Raw genomic sequence first — 20,000 nt, forward strand, 5'->3', positions numbered from 1 at the left:
CGAACAAACTATTGAAACCCCTGAGGCGTCCGAAGTGACTTACTGGAAGGCACTACAGCGTTGAAAACCTTCTGCTATTGGAAAGTTGAAACTGCATCGGAATATTTGGAAGTTACCTGCGTTTGGGAAGTTTGATTTACGGATTTACTCATAGGATACTTAGAAGATTGTGAGCTGCATTCCCTAAAGTTTGTGGATTATACACGTTTCCCGCTGGAAGGATTTGAGGATTTAACCTTTATCTTTGGACGTTTGTGAGTAAAACGCTGAATTGAATGGGCCGCTGAGCTCATACAATGACTTAACGTGAGCCGCCGTGCTTACACCACAAACTGAATGGGCCTTTTCACTTGCGTTTATCTCCTCGTTGATGTGTTGACTTTGAAATATTGTCGATCTTTTGTGTGTTGAACTTTTGAGTTAATCTTTGAAAAATGTCCGCCGACGAAGAGCCTGTAGAGCAGGATTTGTCCGATGAAAAAGAACTGTTTAAGTTAATTGCAACACGTAGGGGGAAGCTTGGTGTTTTAACACGCAAACGAAATGAAATCAATAGTCTTATTGAAGCCGGACAGGACAAAGAAACTGTTAGGAAACAAATTAACTTGTTTGATGGATTTTTCGCTGAGTTTATTAGTTTACAAGCAACTGTACAACAATTAACTAAAGATGCATATGAAAAGGAGGCCGATAACTTAGACTGGTACCAACCCAAATATAACCTGTTCAAAAGCTTCTTAGAAGGTGTCATAAAATGGCTCGAGGTTGATAAAGATGATGACAAAGAAGAGGATCAGGACGATATTGTTAAGCCTCAAGATAGCGCATCTCAAACAGCGCACAGTGTCACGCATAGCTGCAAAGCAACAAGTGCTCTCAGTTGCGCGTCACGAGAATCTTTCGCTCATCTAAAGGCCGAAGCAGAATGTGCGGCTATTAGAGCAAAGGCGCAGGCTTTGGATGACAAAATTGACCTTGATATCGAAGAAGCAAATATCCTCGCAAAATTAAAAGCACGAAGAGAAAAAATGGTCATAGATTCCGAACTTGCTGCTGCAGAGGCAAAGGTTAGAATATTCAGAGAAGCTGAAGACCAACGTTCAGTGTCGGGCATATACAAATACGGTACACCAACGGAATATAACACCCCTGCAACAGTACAAAGACCAGTGAGATCGCAGAGAGAAGGATCAGCTCCTCGAACTGGACCTAGGCAAACTGTAGGTGCACAACAAAATGCAAATTTGAGCGTCTCAGTGCCAATAGGAAGCCAGATTCACCCAAATGGCAATGATACAAGCGTCACTGATCTATTAAAAAGACAAACTCAAATCACTGAGATGTTAGTGAAACAACAAACACTCTCTCTTCTGCCAGATAGAGAAATTCCCATATTCGATGGTGATGCTCTTCAATATAGGACTTTCATCAAAGCATTTGAGCAATGTGTTGAGAATAAAACTACAAATATGGATGACAGGCTATACTACTTACAACAGTATACAAGGGACCAACCCAGAAGCCTTGTCAGTAGCTTTATGCATATGGATCCTACCGTCGCGTATAAGGAAGCTAAAAAGCAGCTAGAATACAGTTTTGGGAACAGCTATAAAATAGCATCTGCTTACATGAATAAAGCCTTGAACTGGCCAACCATCAAACCAGAAGATGGCAATGGGCTGCGATCTTATGCTCTCTTTTTACATAGCTGCTACAATACAATGCAAGACATTGATGGATTAAAAGAGCTTGAAAGTTCCACCAACTTAAGACTCATTGTGTCTAAACTTCCATTTAGGCTGCGAGATAGATGGCGAGCAAATGTGTGTAGCATGCAAGATAACAAACACAGAGCAACATTCAAGGACTTGGTAGACTTTATTGAAAGACAGTCTAGAGCAATGCTAGATCCAATATTTGGTGACATCATCAACCCAACGGAGAGCAAAGTAGTGTCAAGATCTAAACCACAAAAAACATTCACCAAACCTAGTGGGAGGACCAGCTTTGCCACTACAGTTGCTCAGGCACCTGAAATAAAAAGGAACGAGTCACAATATGGACACAAACTGAATACAAATAAGTGTGCTCTTGAAAAGCCTTGCTTATTCTGTGAAAGAAATCACACATTTGGAAATTGTGAAAAGTTTAAGTCCAAACCAAACAGTGAGAAAATAGAATTCCTGAAAGTAAATGGGATGTGCTTTGGTTGTCTAACAAAGGGACATGTTAGCAAAACCTGCAAAAACAGAATGAAATGTGAAACATGTTCTCTGTCTCACCCAACCATCCTTCACATTCACACTGGCAAAGAAAAAGATGGAATTAAAGATGACTGCGTCGCAACTGGAAACAAACCACTGAGTAGTGCTATGGTATCTGTAAATGATGATGATCCAATAGGCGTCGGTAAATCGAAACAATGCACTCTTGCTATCGTCCCAGTGAAAGTAAAAGTCTCAAATTCAGACAAAGTCATAAATACTCATGCATTTCTGGATCCCGGTAGCTCAGCTACATTTTGCACAGACTCATTGAAAAGAAAGTTAAACATCTCTGGTAAAAACACCACAATACTCTTGTGCACAATGGGACAGGAGAAAAATGTCCACAGCAGTATAGTCTCTGGTCTTGAAGTCAGCAATATGGAAGGCCTGCTGTACCATAAACTCCCAGAGGTCTACACTCAAACGAAATTACCAGTTTCAAAACGACACATACCAACACAAGAATCAATAGACAAATGGAAATACTTACGTGAGGTGAAAATTCCACAATTGGACGCTGAGATTGAGTTGTTAATAGGCACAAATGCTGCAAAGCTTATGGAGCCTTGGAAGGTGATAAACAGTAGAGGTAATGGGCCATATGCTGTTCGAACACCCTTAGGATGGGTCATCAATGGGCTCATGCAAGAAACATGTCAAATGCAAGGAAGTCACTCATGTACCGTAGTTAATCGCATATCTGTAGCAGATTTGAATGACTTGTTGATTAAACAGTATCATCAGGATTTTCCAGAACTGGCAGCTGAGGAGAAATCCGAGATGTCAGTTGAAGACAAACAGTTCATGTCTGTGATGGAAAGTTCAAAGGAACTAAGAAATGGTCATTATTACTTACCGTTACCCTTTAAAGAAAATGACTTAATGATGCCAAACAACTACCAACAGGCACAGCAGCGTGTTATGTCTCTGAAAAGAAAATTTGAAAAGAATGAACAATATCATAAAGAATATACTGCATTTCTAGAAGGAATGCTTGAAAAGGGCCACGCAGAAGCGGTGCCTTTTGATGAACTAGAAACCCAAAGTGGAAAGGTGTGGTACATTCCACATCACGGAGTGCACCATCCAAAGAAGGGCTCCCTGAGAGTTGTATTCGATTGTTCCGCATCCTTCCAGGGAACATCCTTGAACAGCAAATTGATACAAGGTCCAAATCTCACCAGTAACCTGATAGGCGTCCTGTTGCGCTTCCGCCAGGAGCCAATCGCCCTTATGGCAGATGTGGAAAGCATGTTTCACCAGGTGAGAGTTATGGAGAACCATGTGGACTTTTTGCGTTTTCTATGGTGGCCAAATGGTGACTCAGGTCAACCATTGAAAGAACACAGAATGACAGTGCACTTATTCGGGGCAACATCTTCGCCAAGTTGTGCAAGTTTCGCCCTCAAACAAACTGCCGAAGATTTCAAAGATCTCTTTTTGCATGAAACAGTGGAAACAATTAAGCAAGATTTTTATGTGGATGATTGCTTGAAATCGGTGGCCACTGAAGCTGATGCTGTGACGTTGTGCAAAGAGCTTGAAAGAGCTTGCTCAATGGGAGGCTTTCGTTTGCACAAATGGATAAGTAACAGCAGAACTGTCCTAATGTCCATCCCACAAGCAGCCAGAGCAAAGGAGGTCAAAGACCTCGACTTGGAATCCAGCGATCTTCCTACAGAAAGAACTCTTGGCATACAGTGGCACATAGAAAGAGACAAACTCACCTTTGCAGTGAGCCTGAAACAGCAGCCATGTACTCGAAGGGGAATACTGTCCATCATATCCTCGGTATACGATCCTCTTGGCTTCATCTCTCCATTCGTCCTTACTGCTAAGAACATTCTGCAAGATCTTTGCAAGCAGAATTATGCCTGGGACAAAGACCTACCAGACCACTACACGCAGCTGTGGCATGAATGGATGGCAGGTCTAAGTTGCATTGGAGAGCTCAGTGTCAACAGATGTTTCAAGCCAAAGAACTTTGGTCCGATAACATCTGCACAACTACATCACTTTAGTGATGCGTCTGAAAGTGGTTATGGTTGTGTTACGTACGTTCGTCTCTCAAATTCAGGACATGAAGTGCACACCTCATTTCTAATGGGGAAATCCCGAGTTGCACCATTGAAACAAACTACAATGCCAAGAATGGAACTCACTGCAGCAGTGCTTGCAGTACGAATGGATAGACTGATCAAAGCAGAGTTACAACTTGCTCTTGAGAACTCCATTTTCCGGACAGATAGTACGTCAACATTGAAGTACATTCAGAATGAGAACAAAAGATTTAAAACCTTTGTGGCCAATAGAGTGAACGCAATCAGAGAAATGACCAAGGTAAAACAATGGAGATACATAAACACTAAACAAAATCCAGCTGATTGTGCGTCTCGTGGTCTCAAGGCCAGTGCTCTTCTGAATTCGAAAGTTTGGCTGAATGGTCCAGAATTTCTCAAATGTCAGGAATCTGAATGGACAAATTCTGACATTACCATACAAACACATGAAGAAGAAGAAGAAGAAGAAGAAGATGATGATGATGTGGAAGTGAAGAAGGATGTTCTTAGCATGAACTTAATTGTAAAGGAAGAACAAAATCCTACTCACACATTCATACACCATCACTCAAATTGGAACAATCTAACCAGAGCAGTAGCATGGCTACTTAAGCTAAAAGACATACTCTTGCAACTAAGTCAGAAAAGAAAGGAAATACTTACCAACATGAGTATTAAGAACTCAAATGCAGAGAAACAATGTCTGATGGAAAGAAAAATGCAAACAGTTAAAAAATGCATGAATGTACAGCAGATTACTTTAGAAGATGTCAAAAGAGCAGAAAATGCAATTGTACGCTTTACTCAAATGGAGGCATTTCCAGAAGAAATCAAAACCTCGCAAAAGGAAAACGCTCATGTCAGTCGTCAGAGCCACATTCGTAAGCTTGATCCTATTCTGCAAGATGGATTACTTCGTACAGGAGGGCGATTAAGCAGAATGGCTATGCCAGAGGACCGAAAACATCCTGTGGTTCTTCCAAAACACCATCATGTGTCCAAACTTGTGTTAAAACACATCCATGAACAACTAGGCCACTGTGGAAGGAACCATATGTTGGCCAAACTGCGACAGCAGTACTGGATTCCAGCAGCAAATTCCCTTGCTAGAAAGATACGGTCTGAGTGTGTGTTCTGCAGACGCCTACATTCAAACTTAGGAGAACAAAAGATGGCCGACTTGCCAAAAGAAAGAATAACACCAGATTTACCACCATTTACCTTTGTTGGAGCAGACTTCTTTGGTCCAATTACAGTAAAAAGAGGACGCAGTGAAGTGAAACGATATGGTGTCATTTTTACATGTTTCACAACTCGAGCGATACATTTGGAAATAGCCAATTCACTTGACACTGATTCATGTATCAACGCAATCCGCAGATTCATAAGCAGACGAGGGCAAGTGCGGCAAATAAGATCTGACAATGGCACCAATCTGACTTCAGCTGACCGTGAGTTAAAGAATGCCATAAAGGAGTGGAACCAAAGCAACAAACTCCAAGTTGCTCTGCAACAAAAAGGCATAAAATGGACTTACAACCCACCTGCCGCTTCACACTTTGGAGGAGTATGGGAGAGGTTAATAAAACAGGTCAAACAAATACTTTTATCACTGACAAAGGATCAGATATTAGATGATTAATCCCTTCACACTTTCATCTGTGAGGTAGAAGCCATAATGAATAGTCGCCCACTTACCACAAATTCAAATAGTCCAAATGACCTCGAACCTCTAACGCCCAACCACCTTTTACTTCTCAAAGGGCAACCCACATTACCGCCTGGCTTATTTCAGAAATCAGATGTGTATAGTAGACGCAAATGGAAGCAAATACAATACTTAGCTGATATATTTTGGAAAAGATGGGTTAGAGAGTATCTTCCAAACCTACAAGAAAGACAAAAATGGTTTAAAAAGAAAAGAAACTACGCAAATGGTGACATTGTGTTAATTGCAGACCCTACTGCCCCTAGGGGATCTTGGATGTTGGGGAGAGTTATTGACACAAAGAAAGATTCAAAGGGAATTGTTCGTAGTTTGATTTTAAAAACAAAGACAAGTGTTATAGACAGACCGATCACAAAGGTTTGCTTATTGTCGGAAAATGACATGTAGATATGAATGTCCAATGTATATGTAATGTTTATTTTACCTTGTAGGAACTAACATGTATACTGATCTTTACACGCGCACCATGGACTATGGACTATCCGAGCAAGAAATGTCTTGCAACGTACACACATGCGCACATTCATACAAATACACATACACACTGAAATGGACAATGCCTCTCTCGGTGGGAGGGAAAAAAAAAAAAGGGCTATTGCATGTGATATGGTCTTGAATGAATTGTGATGTAGGCTCCACGTGTTTACTGTGTATATTGTGATGTATGGCTCCACGTGTTTACTGTGTATATTGTTATTGTGATGTATGGCTCCATGTGTTTAGTTTAGTTTGTTATTGTACCTATTTAGCCGGTAGCAATAAGAGGGCCGGTGTGTAGGAGCCATTCATTACTTTTTCGTGATTAAGTTGATTTAATGACCCCTGCTGGTGACATGACCTTGTGGCCTTGGAAGGCCTTGGCACATAAGGAGTTAAATTGCACACCTGTGCCAATTAGTGGCATATAGGTAGAGAAAGGAGGAATCCTTGGGTAGTTGGTTTTGGAACTCGATGTTGGAACGCCAGCAGGCATATGGTTTTCAGTTGTACTTGTATTTGTATTTGTTACTTGTCAGTTTATTTATAGAGACGAACGAAACGAAATACTGGAATAAACGAACGAACAAACTATTGAAACCCCTGAGGCGTCCGAAGTGACTTACTGGAAGGCACTACAACATTTTCATTAGTATTAACTCAGGTAATTCACACATCCAAACGTTAATGTAATGTAGAGTTATGGCTCACACTCAGTTGCTATGAGGGCTTACTCCATTGTGTACAACTACAGTGTGTGTGTGTGTGTGTGTGTGTGTGTGTGTGTGTGTGTCTGCTTGTCCATCCACATATTTACTAGCAGTGGTTGAGACTGTATGCTTGAAAGATTGTGAGACAGCATGTAGGATTGCATGTGTGTGTGTGTGTGTGTGCGCTATATTCTTTGAGACAGGACGTGTGTCTATGTGTGAGTGTGTCAAACTCTTACTGGTTGAGGCAGGGTGTGTATGAGTTCTTGTCTTCCTCAATGATGGACACGATGAGGGTGATTAGTTTGGACCAGAAGTCCAGGTTCTTGATGCTGGGTCCCTGCTCCTCAGAAGAAGCCGACTTTGACTGGAAAAAACAACAACCAGATGCCATTATAAATAAAGTAATTTCACTTCCAGAAAACACACACACACACACCACACCACGGAAAAATGCTGGTATACTGCTAAAAATATGATAACTAAGATCTCTCTCTCTCTCAATATCACAGACACACACACAAACACATAGATTTAATCTACACACATAGACAAAGACAGAGATCACAGGAGGCCGAAAACTGCTGCAAATGCTATTTTATCGGAACATGCTCATTGTCTGCGGGCCAAATCAATAACTCATTTAGAAGGACCCACTCAAGCCTGTTCTCCCACCTCAGCAGGACCTGTTCAGGCCTCAGGTGCAACATCGCCATCGCAACACACAAACGAGACACTACGGTGGCAACACTTTGTTTGTAGTCCTGGGAATCGATGCGCTGGAAGCGCTAAGGCGGTGACCTGCTAGCGCAAGCCTCCTATTTTAAGCAGACCGTGAGTTTACTACTACTAAACAGTCACTCCAAAAAACCTGAGAGAGACTTAGCAAAACAGACCAGGAAAAAAAAACTCTTCAAAGCATGTGTGTCAGATACGGAGCCCAGGATGTGTCATTGCAAGATATTTTTGTGTATCGAGAGAATGCACGCTCATTTTAGTAAATTGTGCACTCATTTGACTAAATTGTAAAAAAACTAAAACTATTTTCAGGTGCTGCGTGATATTGTGCTGCTGCGCCCATGGTACAACCAACGTTCCTTGATTATTACGCCGGAATGAGAGTATAGTTCCATGTAAAATCAGCATGTTTCATTTTCCGTTAGTCTTATTACACTTTCTAACTTGAGAAGAGACAAGTTTCAAATAGGAAAATTACCGGAAATCTTAGTCACTTTTAAGCGTGATGCTAGAAGGCGAGATACTAATGGTCGAATTCGATTCAATGATCTATGCTAGGCTGGAGCTAAAAGTGGTATCGCCAGACTCACAGAACGGCTGGATGAACTAGAGAAAGGTAAAAATCAATTGTTTAACTTGGGGAGGTGGAAATGAGCCTAATTCCCCAAATGGTGGAATACCCCTTTAAGAGATGTGCTAGTGAGAGATGCTAGTACCCATGGGTTTTAGCGCCTTAAGAGATGTGCTAGTGAATATGCTAGTACCCAACGCCTTAAGAGATGTGCTAGTGAATATGCTAGTACCCAACGCCTTAAGAGATGTGCTAGTGAATATGCTAGTACCCAACGCCTTAAGAGATGTGCTAGTGAGAGATGCTATTACCCAACACCTTAAGAGATGTGGTAGTGAGAGATGTTAGTACCCATGGGTTTTAGCGCCTTAAGAGATGTGCTAGTGAGCGATGCTAGTACCCATGGAGTGAGTGAGTGAGTGAGTGAGTGAACACTGTTTGTGAGTGCTGTGCTGCTGTAGTGTGAGTAAGTGAGTGAGTGAACACTGTGTGTGTGTGAGTGCTGGGCTGCTGTAGTGTGAGTGAGTGAACACTGTGTGTGTGTGAGTGCTGGGCTGCTGTAGTGTGTCTCACCGGGTCGGTCTGGTACTCCCGGCCGTAAAGCTCGTGGCAGTTGTTGAAGATGTACTCGTAGGTGGAGTTGAGACAGGCCTTCACACAGTCCTTTACCACCTGGCTCGCCCTTGGGGGACTCTGCAGCTCCTGGACCTGTGTGTGTGTGTGTGTGTTTGGGAGAGGGGGCAATCATGGAAACACATATCAAAACCTGGAACACCCATGTAATCAATTTGAAGTTATACTGCTACAGTGTTAAATCAGATTTGTGCAGAAGCACCATAAACATAAAGAAACATGAGGTCATTTATTAATACCGGGCCAGTGTAATGAACTGAGGCATTCACAGCTGGGTGCAGCCCTCCTGTCACAGCAAGGTAATGCTGGTGTGTGTGTGTGTGTGTGTGTGTGTGTGTGTGTGTGTTTGTAGTACCTTCAGAAAGTAACACAAACAGAAGTAGGGGTAATGCTGGTCTGTGTGTGTGTGTGTGTCTGTGTGTGTTTGTGTTACCTTCATCCTGAAGAAGGTGATACTGGTCAGCAGGTCTACTGTGGACTTCAGATCCTGCAGTCTCTCTGGACTACTGGCAGGGAAATTATTCTGAGGGAGAGAGTGACAGAGATGGAGAGGGAGAAAGAGAGTGAGATAAAGAGAGAGAAAGAGAGAATAATTGTGAATGATTCAATAAAATAAACAGGTTGCATAGATACTGCCATCTTCTATACCTTGCAGGATTATTAATGTTGCCTTTCAACATGCATGTAGGTTCGTTGACAGACAGAGAAACAAGGAGAGGCTTTACAAAGGTGCACATATCTCTACAATGAAAGAATTCCATACAATTGAAATAGTACAACATTGATAATCATTGTGTGGTGGTCAATGTTGAAATTGTGGTGGGCCGCCACAAATAAGTCAATGTATGGGAAACACTGTTTAAAGGACACTACCGCTGCTTTAAGGAGCAGCCTTAGAGGCCTTAGAAGGCGGCTCAGCAGCCTACACTGTACAGAAGACTACTGTATGTGGATCAATGCATGAGTGTGAGTCTTTTTTTGAAGGACACTTGGAGAGGCCTCAGAGGGAGTATCAGTGGCCTACCCTGTACATGGAGAGGTCAATCCTCAGGGAGTTGTGCAGTTGATCCAGGAGCTTCACAAACCTCTCTTTCTGTAAACAGAAACACACGCACAGGTGTTTACACACACAGGCACACACACACACACACACACACACACACACACACACACACACACACACACACACACACACACACACTCACACAGACAAACACAGATGTATCCATCAAAGCATAATGTAAACACATAAGTCCCAATAGGACACACTTAAATTAACTCTCTACTCCATGTGTAATGTAGTTGTGTGTGTGTGTGTGTGTGTGTGTGTGTGTGTGTGTGTGTGTGTGTGATTGAGAGGACACCAGAGGTGCACTGACCCCGAAGTTGGACGCAGCGAAGCGGTCGGAGGCAGAGACATTGTTGGAGGACTGGGTGGTGTGGGCGTAGTAGGCATTGATGTTGGCCAGTAGCGTGCTCATGACCGCAGGGACACCCGGGCACATGTACTTAGATGACAGGCACGCAAAATGACTGAGAGGGAGAAAAACACACACACACACACACACACACAAAGGTTAGATGTGGGTAGGATCTAGGGAACTATTACATGTCAGTCAACAAAACAGCAAAGGCAGCATAATGCCCTTTTCTACGCTGACACAGACAGAAGGGTCCCACTTTCAACAGATCCATCTACTGCTTGTTCATTGGGCAGCCCTGGTCTATGTGTGTGTGTGTGTGTGTGTGTGTGTGTGTGTTCTTGCTTCAGGTGACCTACAGTGCGTTCACTGCCCTGCTTCCTGTTGCTGTGGTAACTATTTGAGTCAATGAATCACAATTATGTCTGAGGTGTACATCTTACAGGAAATTAATTAGCCTATTAACTCACAGTAATGACATTAGCCTCTCTCTCCCCACCTCCCCATCTCTCTCTCTCTGTCCCTTTCTCTCTCTCTCTCTCTCTCTTTCTCTCTATCTCTCTCTGTCCCTCGCTTGCTTTCCCTTGTTCTTGTGCTGGCCAAGGTTGAATACACACTGAGCAACAATACATTTGTGTGAATGTGTGTGTGTGTGCATGCATGTGTGTGTGTGAATGTGTGTATGTATAAGTGTGTACAGTATATGTGTGTATGAGAGTGTGTGTGCGTATGTGTGTGTAGTGCATACCCCTTTGTGGATATAAATATCATGGAATTTGTTCCATTTTGTGCTGTTAAGATGAGTAGTGAGAGTGGCTGGTGCTAAATCACTCTAACACTAGAGGAGCAGTAATTAGTGTCCAGCCCTGGAACTAACTGCGGCTCTAGGAGTGACCACAACATTTACTCCAGGTACGCCCATCCAATGGGGCTCTGAACACACAGGCCTGACATTAAAAACAGATGTGGTACTGTCATCTCACATGAGAATCGACTGTGTTACAGCAAAACCTGACTTAGTATTTAGTCTCTGGATAGTTCGTACTGAACTCTCAGGTCCATACTTGTGTCTAGGCTTGGGAATCGGTTCCAGGTATCGGTAAGGAACCGGTTCCAAATGTTCCGATCCATCGAAATCGTACACATCCAAACGTTAACGATTCCACTAACGATTCCAATACAAAGCTTTGTTTTAGAAATGTTTACTTTTTTAGAAATTTTAAAGTATTCAACTTCCGTACTGTTATTGCACACTTGATATTCATTCTCTAAAACCACTTTAAATTAGACATTAAAAGCCAACAACTCTCAAAGCCATCCTATAAGTGTTCAGCAAATGGTACAGGAATCGATATGGGAATCGATAAGGAATCGCATCGACAAGCAGAATCGACAACGGCATCGATATCGATAATTTCTCAACGATGCCCATCCCTACTTGTGTCACTGGGTGAGATATTGAAGTATTGTCAGAGGAATGAGAGCAGGTCGATGGGACCAGGGAGCAAAACAGAGAGAGAGAGAGAGAGACAGACTTACGTCATGGCCTGGTAGATGGACTCTACACCGTAGCGCATGGCGAACTCGTCCACAATCTCCTGTGCCGTCTCGTCGTAGTACACCTTCCAGGCGTCATCGCCCTTAGCGTCTGGGATGACCACTGCCCCAGCATTCTTCTCCTCCGTCATGTAGTGGAAGATGTGCTGCAGAAAAGAGGAGGAGGAGGAGGAGAGGGGGTGATAGGAGGAAGAGAGGAGAGGAGAGGAGAAGAAAAGGAGGAGGGAGGGAGAGAGAGGAGGAGAGAGTGGAAGTTAGTTCAGAAATTTAGTGGACATACACACACACACACACACACACACACATACATACACACACTCCTAGTACCTCATGTAAATATGTGCACTGCATATGCTTACATGCACACACACACACACACACACACACATACATACACACACACATACATACACACACACAGAGACAGACAGACAGACACACAAACACACACACATACATACATATAGTATAAGTATAAGTATATATACTCTTTTGATCCCGTGACAGAAATTTGGTCTCTGCATTTATCCCAATCCGTGAATTAGTGAAACACACTCAGCACACAGTGAACACACAGTGAGGTGAAGCACACACTAATCCCGACGCAGTGAGCTGCCTGCTACAGCGGCGCTCGGGGAGCAGTGTACATACACACACACACACACACACACACACGCACACACACACACACACACACACAGTTACGTTGTTCCACCTGTAGGGGGAGTAGAACGGTGCTTGTGCTTTTTTTTTGTGTTCTGTTTCTGCAGGTAGCTGTGCGTGCGCTGATTCAGGGGGCTGGTCCTCCTGCTATATAAGCCGCCTCCAATCCATCCTGTCAGCCTCTCCCATCCCCTCGCCGCACTTCCTCGTTACTGGGCGCTTTGTCGAGACGTGCTTTCGTCGGCACTTTGTTATTTGTGTTAACACTTACTCGTAACGTTAATCACATGGCTTAATTATTTTAATTTATATTATAGTTTATGGTACTTGCGTTGGCGGTGGCTTGGTGACAGGTTGACACTTTTGTATTATAGGTTTAGTTAGAGTAGGCAAGGAAGACACCGGAAGACTCACAAACTTTTCTGTATTTTGTTTTCAAACGCGAGTAGAAAGTTAATACCAAAGATCCTTAATATACATATATATATTATGCTATATATGTATATTAAGGATGATATATATGATATATATTGATGATATATATGATATATATATATATATATATATGATATATATTTATCAACCGTCTCTGTTAATACCATCTAAGTCAGTAAGTCCAAGGGTTTCTTTTACATTTTTGTATTATTTTCACCGCCACGTTATTCCGTCTGTCTGGGAGCTTTACTTTATTAAATTTGTTAACTTTTCACTACGTCGACTTTTCTTATGTTATGTTGAACCATTCTTTATGATTTATGGTCACGTAACACACACACACACACACACACACACACACACACACACACAGTCTCTCCTCATACCTCATGTAGACATGTGTACTGCACATGGTAGGGGGACACAGTCTCTTCTCCTTTGATCTCCACATTGATGTGCATCCTGATTGCTCCAGACACAGCTGACTTATCAGTACGCTTATCTGAAACACACACACACACACACACACACACACACACACACACACACACACACACACACATAAATACACATACACAGAATGTAACTGTGTATTAGCTGTGTACTGTTCTTGCTGGGATAGGAGTCACAAGTCCTCATTTTCAATCTCATCTTTATTCCTATTCCTCTTATTCGCACCTCTCTTTAGCTCTACATGCCCCTCTCTTACTCTATATGCCCCTCTCTTACTCTATATGCCCCTCTCTTACTCTACATGCCCCTCTCTTACTCTACATGCCCCTCTCTTACTCTACATGCCCCTCACTTTAGCTCTACATGCCCCTCTCTTACTCTATATGCCCCTCTCTTTAGCTCTACATGCCCCTCTCTTACTCTACATGCCCCTCTCTTACTCTACCTGCCCTCTCTTACTCTACATGCCCCTCACTTACTCTATATGCCCCTCTCTTTAGCTCTACATGCCCCTCTCTTACTCTATATGCCCCTCTCTTTAGCTCTACATGCCCCTCTCTTACTCTATATGCCCCTCTCTTACTCTACATGCCCCTCTCTTTAGCTCTACATGCCCCTCTCTTACTCTATATGCCCCTCTCTTTAGCTCTACATGCCCCTCTCTTACTCTACATGCCCCTCTCTTACTCTACCTGCCCTCTCTTACTCTACCTGCCCTCTCTTACTCTACATGCCCCTCACTTACTCTATATGCCCCTCTCTTACTCTATATGCCCCTCTCTTTAGCTCTACATGCCCCTCTCTTTAGCTCTACATGCCCCTCTCTTTAGCTCTACATGCCCCTCTCTTACTCTATATGCCCCTCTCTTACTCTACCTGCCCTCTCTTACTCTACATGCCCCTCTCTTCAGCTCTACATGCCCCTCTCTTACTCTACATGCCCCTCACTTACTCTATATGCCCCTCTCTTACTCTATATGCCCCTCTCTTTAGCTCTACATGCCCCTCTCTTTAGCTCTACATGCCCCTCTCTTTAGCTCTACATGCCCCTCTCTTACTCTATATGCCCCTCTCTTACTCTACCTGCCCTCTCTTACTCTACATGCCCCTCTCTTCAGCTCTACATGCCCCTCTCTTACTCTACATGCCCCTCTCTTACTCTACATGCCCCTCTCTTACTCTACCTGCCCTCTCTTACTCTACATGCCCATCTCTTACTCTATATGCCCCTCTCTTACTCTACCTGCCCTCTCTTACTCTACATGCCCCTCTCTTCAGCTCTACATGCCCCTCTCTTACTCTACATGCCCATCTCTTACTCTATATGCCCCTCTCTTACTCTACATGCCCCTCTCTTACTCTATATGCCCCTCTCTTACTCTACCTGCCCTCTCTTACTCTACATGCCCATCTCTTACTCTATATGCCCCTCTCTTACTCTACCTGCCCTCTCTTACTCTACATGCCCCTCTCTTCAGCTCTACATGCCCCTCTCTTACTCTACATGCCCATCTCTTACTCTATATGCCCCTCTCTTACTCTACATGCCCCTCTCTTACTCTACATGCCCATCTCTTACTCTATATGCCCCTCTCTTACTCTATATGCCCCTCTCTTACTCTACCTGCCCTCTCTTACTCTACATGCCCCTCTCTTCAGCTCTACATGCCCCTCTCTTACTCTACATGCCCATCTCTTACTCTATATGCCCCTCTCTTACTCTACATGCCCCTCTCTTACTCTACATGCCCATCTCTTACTCTATATGCCCCTCTCTTACTCTATATGCCCCTCTCTTACTCTACCTGCCCTCTCTTACTCTACATGCCCATCTCTTACTCTATATGCCCCTCTCTTACTCTACCTGCCCTCTCTTACTCTACATGCCCCTCTCTTCAGCTCTACATGCCCCTCTCTTACTCTACCTGCCCTCTCTTACTCTACATGCCCCTCTCTTACTCTATATGCCCCTCTCTTACTCTACATGCCCCTCTCTTACTCTATATGCCCCTCTCTTACTCTATATGCCCCTCTCTTACTCTACATGCCCCTCTCTTACTCTACATGCCCCTCTCTTACTCTATATGCCCATCTCTTACTCTACGTGCCCCTCTCTTACTCTACATGCCCCTCTCTTACTCTACATGCCCCTCTCGTACTCTACCTGCCCCTCTCTTACTCTATGTGCCCCTCTCTTACTTTACATGCCCCTCTCTTACTCTACTCTGCCAAAGTGCGGCCCTTTTTAACTCAACAAGATGCAGAAAAACTAATTCACGCCTTTATCACTAGCAGGTTAGACTACTGCAATGCACTTTTCACTGGTCTTCCCAAAAAACATCTAAAGAAATTGGCACTCATACAGAACTCTGTGGCTAGACTTTTAACTAAGACTAAGAAGAGAGAACACATCACCCCTGTGTTGGCTGAACTGCGCTGGCTCCCTATTTCCTATAGAATTGATTTTAAGGTTATGTTAAGTACTTACAAAGCTCTGAATGGCATAGCACCTTCATATATCTCTGAGCTTTTAATATCTTATCAACCACAAAGGAAACTTAGATCATCCAATTCTAATCTTTTAATCGTACCCAAAGTGCTCCACAAACAAAGTGGAGAAGCTGCGTTTATCCATTATGCCCCCAAACTATGGAACACCCTGCCTCTGTACATCAAGCAGGCGAGTTCAGTAAATATTTTTAAAAAAGATCTGAAAACATACCTGTACAGGAAAGCTTTTAGTTAACTCATCTTATCCTGTAGACTACATTTTCAGATTATTCTACATCTGCTACTATTGGAGGGCGCAGCCAGCCAGAAGCAGATGGGCTCCCCCTATTAAGTCAGGTTCTGCTCAAGGTTTCTTCCTGGAATATGGGAGTTTTTCCTTGCCACAGTTGTCATATGGCGTGCTTGTGGGGGTAAGAGGGTTAAGGCTGCCAGTCTTATGACGTCATTTTCTATATTTTTGATATGTTGCTGAGTATATCATAAACAGCAAAGAAAAGTGATTGATAATGATTCACTGACTATTATTGTGTTACATGCTTCAAATGTAAAGCACTTTGAGCTGCATTCTGTGTATGAAAGGTGCAATACAAATAAAGCTTTATTATTATTATTATTATTATTATTATTATTATTATTACATGCCCCTCTCTTACTCTACATGCCCCTCTCTTACTCTACCTGCCCCTTTCTTACTCTCTTTCAAACAGCAGTAGAATGATAATGAGAGGTCAAGACTTGTCTCTTTTTTGTTCCTCTCTCTCATCTTGTCTTACCCCCCCCCCCCCCTCCTCCCTCTCTCTCTCATAGGTGTGAGGGGCATCTCATTCAATATTGGGAGAATGTACAATCCTTGTGGGTTTCGGGATACTGATGTAACACTATGATAATGTGTAATAATGGTTTAATAAAGGAGTTTTAAATGTCCCCCTCTCCCTCTCCCTCTCTCTCCCTCTCTCTTTCTCTCTCCCCCCTCTCTCTCCATGGCACTCACCAAGGTTGTACCAGACGTCCATCTCTCCGCTGAGGGTGCGCACCTCGATGATGGTCTGACCCAGGAAGTCGTCAGACTCCCTCTTGAAGCGTTGCTTCACACGGGACTTGATGTCATCGTCCTCGTCCCACACACGCACTTTAATACGGTCGGACGAGTTATGGCACTCACTGGGTGTACACACACACACACACACTCTTAGTTGAGAGCAAACTCCTGCCACATTTATTTTGACACCACATTCTAACAGTGAAATGAAGCACTGTTTTACTATTTGTGTGTGTGTCTAAAGTCTGGGTTTATGCTGCACCTGGGTGTATGTTTCTATTTTAGGTGTCTGTTTGTGTGTTAGTGTGTGTGTTAGTGTGTGTGTTAGTGTGTGTGTTAGTGTGTGTGTTAGTGTGTGTGTGTGTGTGTGTGTGTGTGTGTGTGTGTGTTTAAGATAACTCACAAATGGAAGCTCTCATCCCAGACTGGATTGAGGTTGCCGTAGATGGTCTTGGTCCTCTTCTTGGTCTTGCCCACCTGTACGGTCACATAGGGGTCACTGGAGCCGGTCTTATCCTTCGCCTGCAGACCCTGTGCACACGCCACTGACACAGCACAGCACAGAGACGGGTTAAACACACACACACACACACATACACACACACACAAATACACACACACACGCTAACGCACACACACACACACACACACACACACATACACACACACACAAATACACACACACACGCTAACGCACACACACACACAGTCATACACAAGTTCAAGTCGATGCACACACACACACACACACACACACACACACACACACACACACACACACACACACACACACACACACACAAAACACACAGACATACATGCATACAGTACACACACCCACACCTACACCCACAGGCACACATGCGCACACACACACACACACAAAACACACAGACATACATGCATACAGTACACACACCCACACCTACACCCACAGGCACTCATGCGCACACACACACACACCTGTGATGCTGATCTTGGCGGACCACTTGGAGGTCCCATCGAGCACACTCTGTTTGGTTGTTTTCATCTGCGCTCCATGGATTCCCTTCTCCACGGCGAACACCTCCTGAATGAGCTCGAAGATCTCCGGCTTGTTCCGCTCACGGATCTTCATGCGGTCCTTCAGAACCATGATGATGTTCTGTGTCCGGTCCTCCGCACCGTGCTTAGAACTCTTCTCCGCTGCTCCTGGAACGAGAATATGGAGAGGTGGAGAGAGAGGGAGAGGAAGACAGAGAGGGAAGGGTGGAGGTAAGGAGGGAGAGAGGGAGTGAGAGAGAGAGGAGGGGAGATAGAAAGAGGGAAAGAATAAATGAGAAGAAGATAAGGAGTGGGATAAAGAAAAAGTATGAAAGAGAAAAGGAAAATGGAAAGAAGAGTTGAAGCAAAGGGAAATGTAAAGAGTTGACAACGTTGGAGCAAATATGGACATCTGAGCCCTATCTCTCTTAAATATGGACTCATCTGAGCCCTATCTCTCTTAAATATGGACATCTGAGCCCTATCTCTCTTAAATATGGACATCTGAGCCCTATCTCTCTTAAATATGGACTCATCTGAGCCCTATCTCTCTTAAATATGGACATCTGAGCCCTATCTCTCTTAAATATGGACTCATCTGAGCCCTATCTCTCTTAAATATGGACTCATCTGAGCCCTATCTCTCTTAAATATGGACATCTGAGCCCTATCTCTCTTAAATATGGACTCATCTGAGCCCCATCTCTCTTAAATATGGACTCATCTGAGCCCCATCTCTCTTAAATATGGACTCATCTGAGCCCTATCTCTCTTAAATATGGACTCATCTGAGCCCTATCTCTCTTAAATATGGACATCTGAGCCCTATCTCTCTTAAATATGGACTCATCTGAGCCCTATCTCTCTTAAATATGGACTCATCTGAGCCCTATCTCTCTTAAATATGGACATCTGATCCCTATCTCTCTTAAATATGGACTCATCTGATCCCTATCTCTCTTAAATATGGACTCATCTGAGCCCTATCTCTCTTAAATATGGACTCATCTGAGCCCTATCTCTCTTAAATATGGACATCTGAGCCCTATCTCTCTTAAATATGGACATCTGAGCCCTATCTCTCTTAAATATGGACTCATCTGAGCCCTATCTCTCATAAATATGGACTCATCTGAGCCCTATCTCTCTTAAATATGGACTAATCTGAGCCCTATCTCTCTTAAATATGGACATCTGAGCCCTATCTCTCTTAAATATGGACATCTGAGCCCTATCTCTCTTAAATATGGACTCATCTGAGCCCTATCTCTCTTAAATATGGACATCTGAGCCCTATCTCTCTTAAATATGGACTCATCTGAGCCCTATCTCTCTTAAATATGGACATCTGAGCCCTATCTCTCTTAAATATGGACATCTGAGCCCTATCTCTCTTAAATATGGACATCTGAGCCCTATCTCTCTTAAATATGGACTCATCTGAGCCCTATCTCTCTTAAATATGGACATCTGATCCCTATCTCTCTTAAATATGGACTCATCTGATCCCTATCTCTCTTAAATATGGACTCATCTGATCCCTATCTCTCTTCTGTAGGTAGTCTGCTTTGAGCAGGTCCTGGCACTTCTCTCTTTATCTCATTCCCTCTTTCCATCTAACCCTTTTCTCTCTGTCTCTCATCCCTCTCTCCATCTCTCTCTCTCACCCCCCCCCCACCCCCCTCTACTCACTCTGTAGGCAGTCTGCGTTGA

General features: G+C 43.4%; 1 protein-coding gene across 2 annotated transcripts in view; it reads right to left on the bottom strand.

Annotated features, from left to right (window-relative positions):
- Positions 1–20,000, bottom strand: part of LOC121717993 (protein unc-13 homolog A-like) — an 81,915-nt gene that overhangs the window by 19,062 nt on the left and 42,853 nt on the right. For both annotated transcript variants that reach the window (XM_042102720.1, XM_042102729.1), the window contains 11 exons: positions 19,980–20,000; positions 18,228–18,455; positions 17,668–17,809; positions 17,217–17,386; positions 13,648–13,763; positions 12,146–12,309; positions 10,565–10,718; positions 10,210–10,278; positions 9,619–9,708; positions 9,126–9,260; positions 7,483–7,610 (listed from right to left, as the gene is read on the bottom strand). The exon at positions 19,980–20,000 is cut by the window's right edge and continues 199 nt beyond it. In XM_042102720.1, coding sequence (XP_041958654.1) covers positions 7,483–7,610; positions 9,126–9,260; positions 9,619–9,708; positions 10,210–10,278; positions 10,565–10,718; positions 12,146–12,309; positions 13,648–13,763; positions 17,217–17,386; positions 17,668–17,809; positions 18,228–18,455; positions 19,980–20,000 — 1,417 coding nt within the window. The remainder of the gene's footprint in view (positions 1–7,482; positions 7,611–9,125; positions 9,261–9,618; positions 9,709–10,209; positions 10,279–10,564; positions 10,719–12,145; positions 12,310–13,647; positions 13,764–17,216; positions 17,387–17,667; positions 17,810–18,227; positions 18,456–19,979) is intronic.

This window comes from Alosa sapidissima, chromosome 1 (assembly GCF_018492685.1).
Source record: "Alosa sapidissima isolate fAloSap1 chromosome 1, fAloSap1.pri, whole genome shotgun sequence".
NCBI classification, from domain to species: Eukaryota; Metazoa; Chordata; class Actinopteri; order Clupeiformes; family Clupeidae; genus Alosa; species Alosa sapidissima.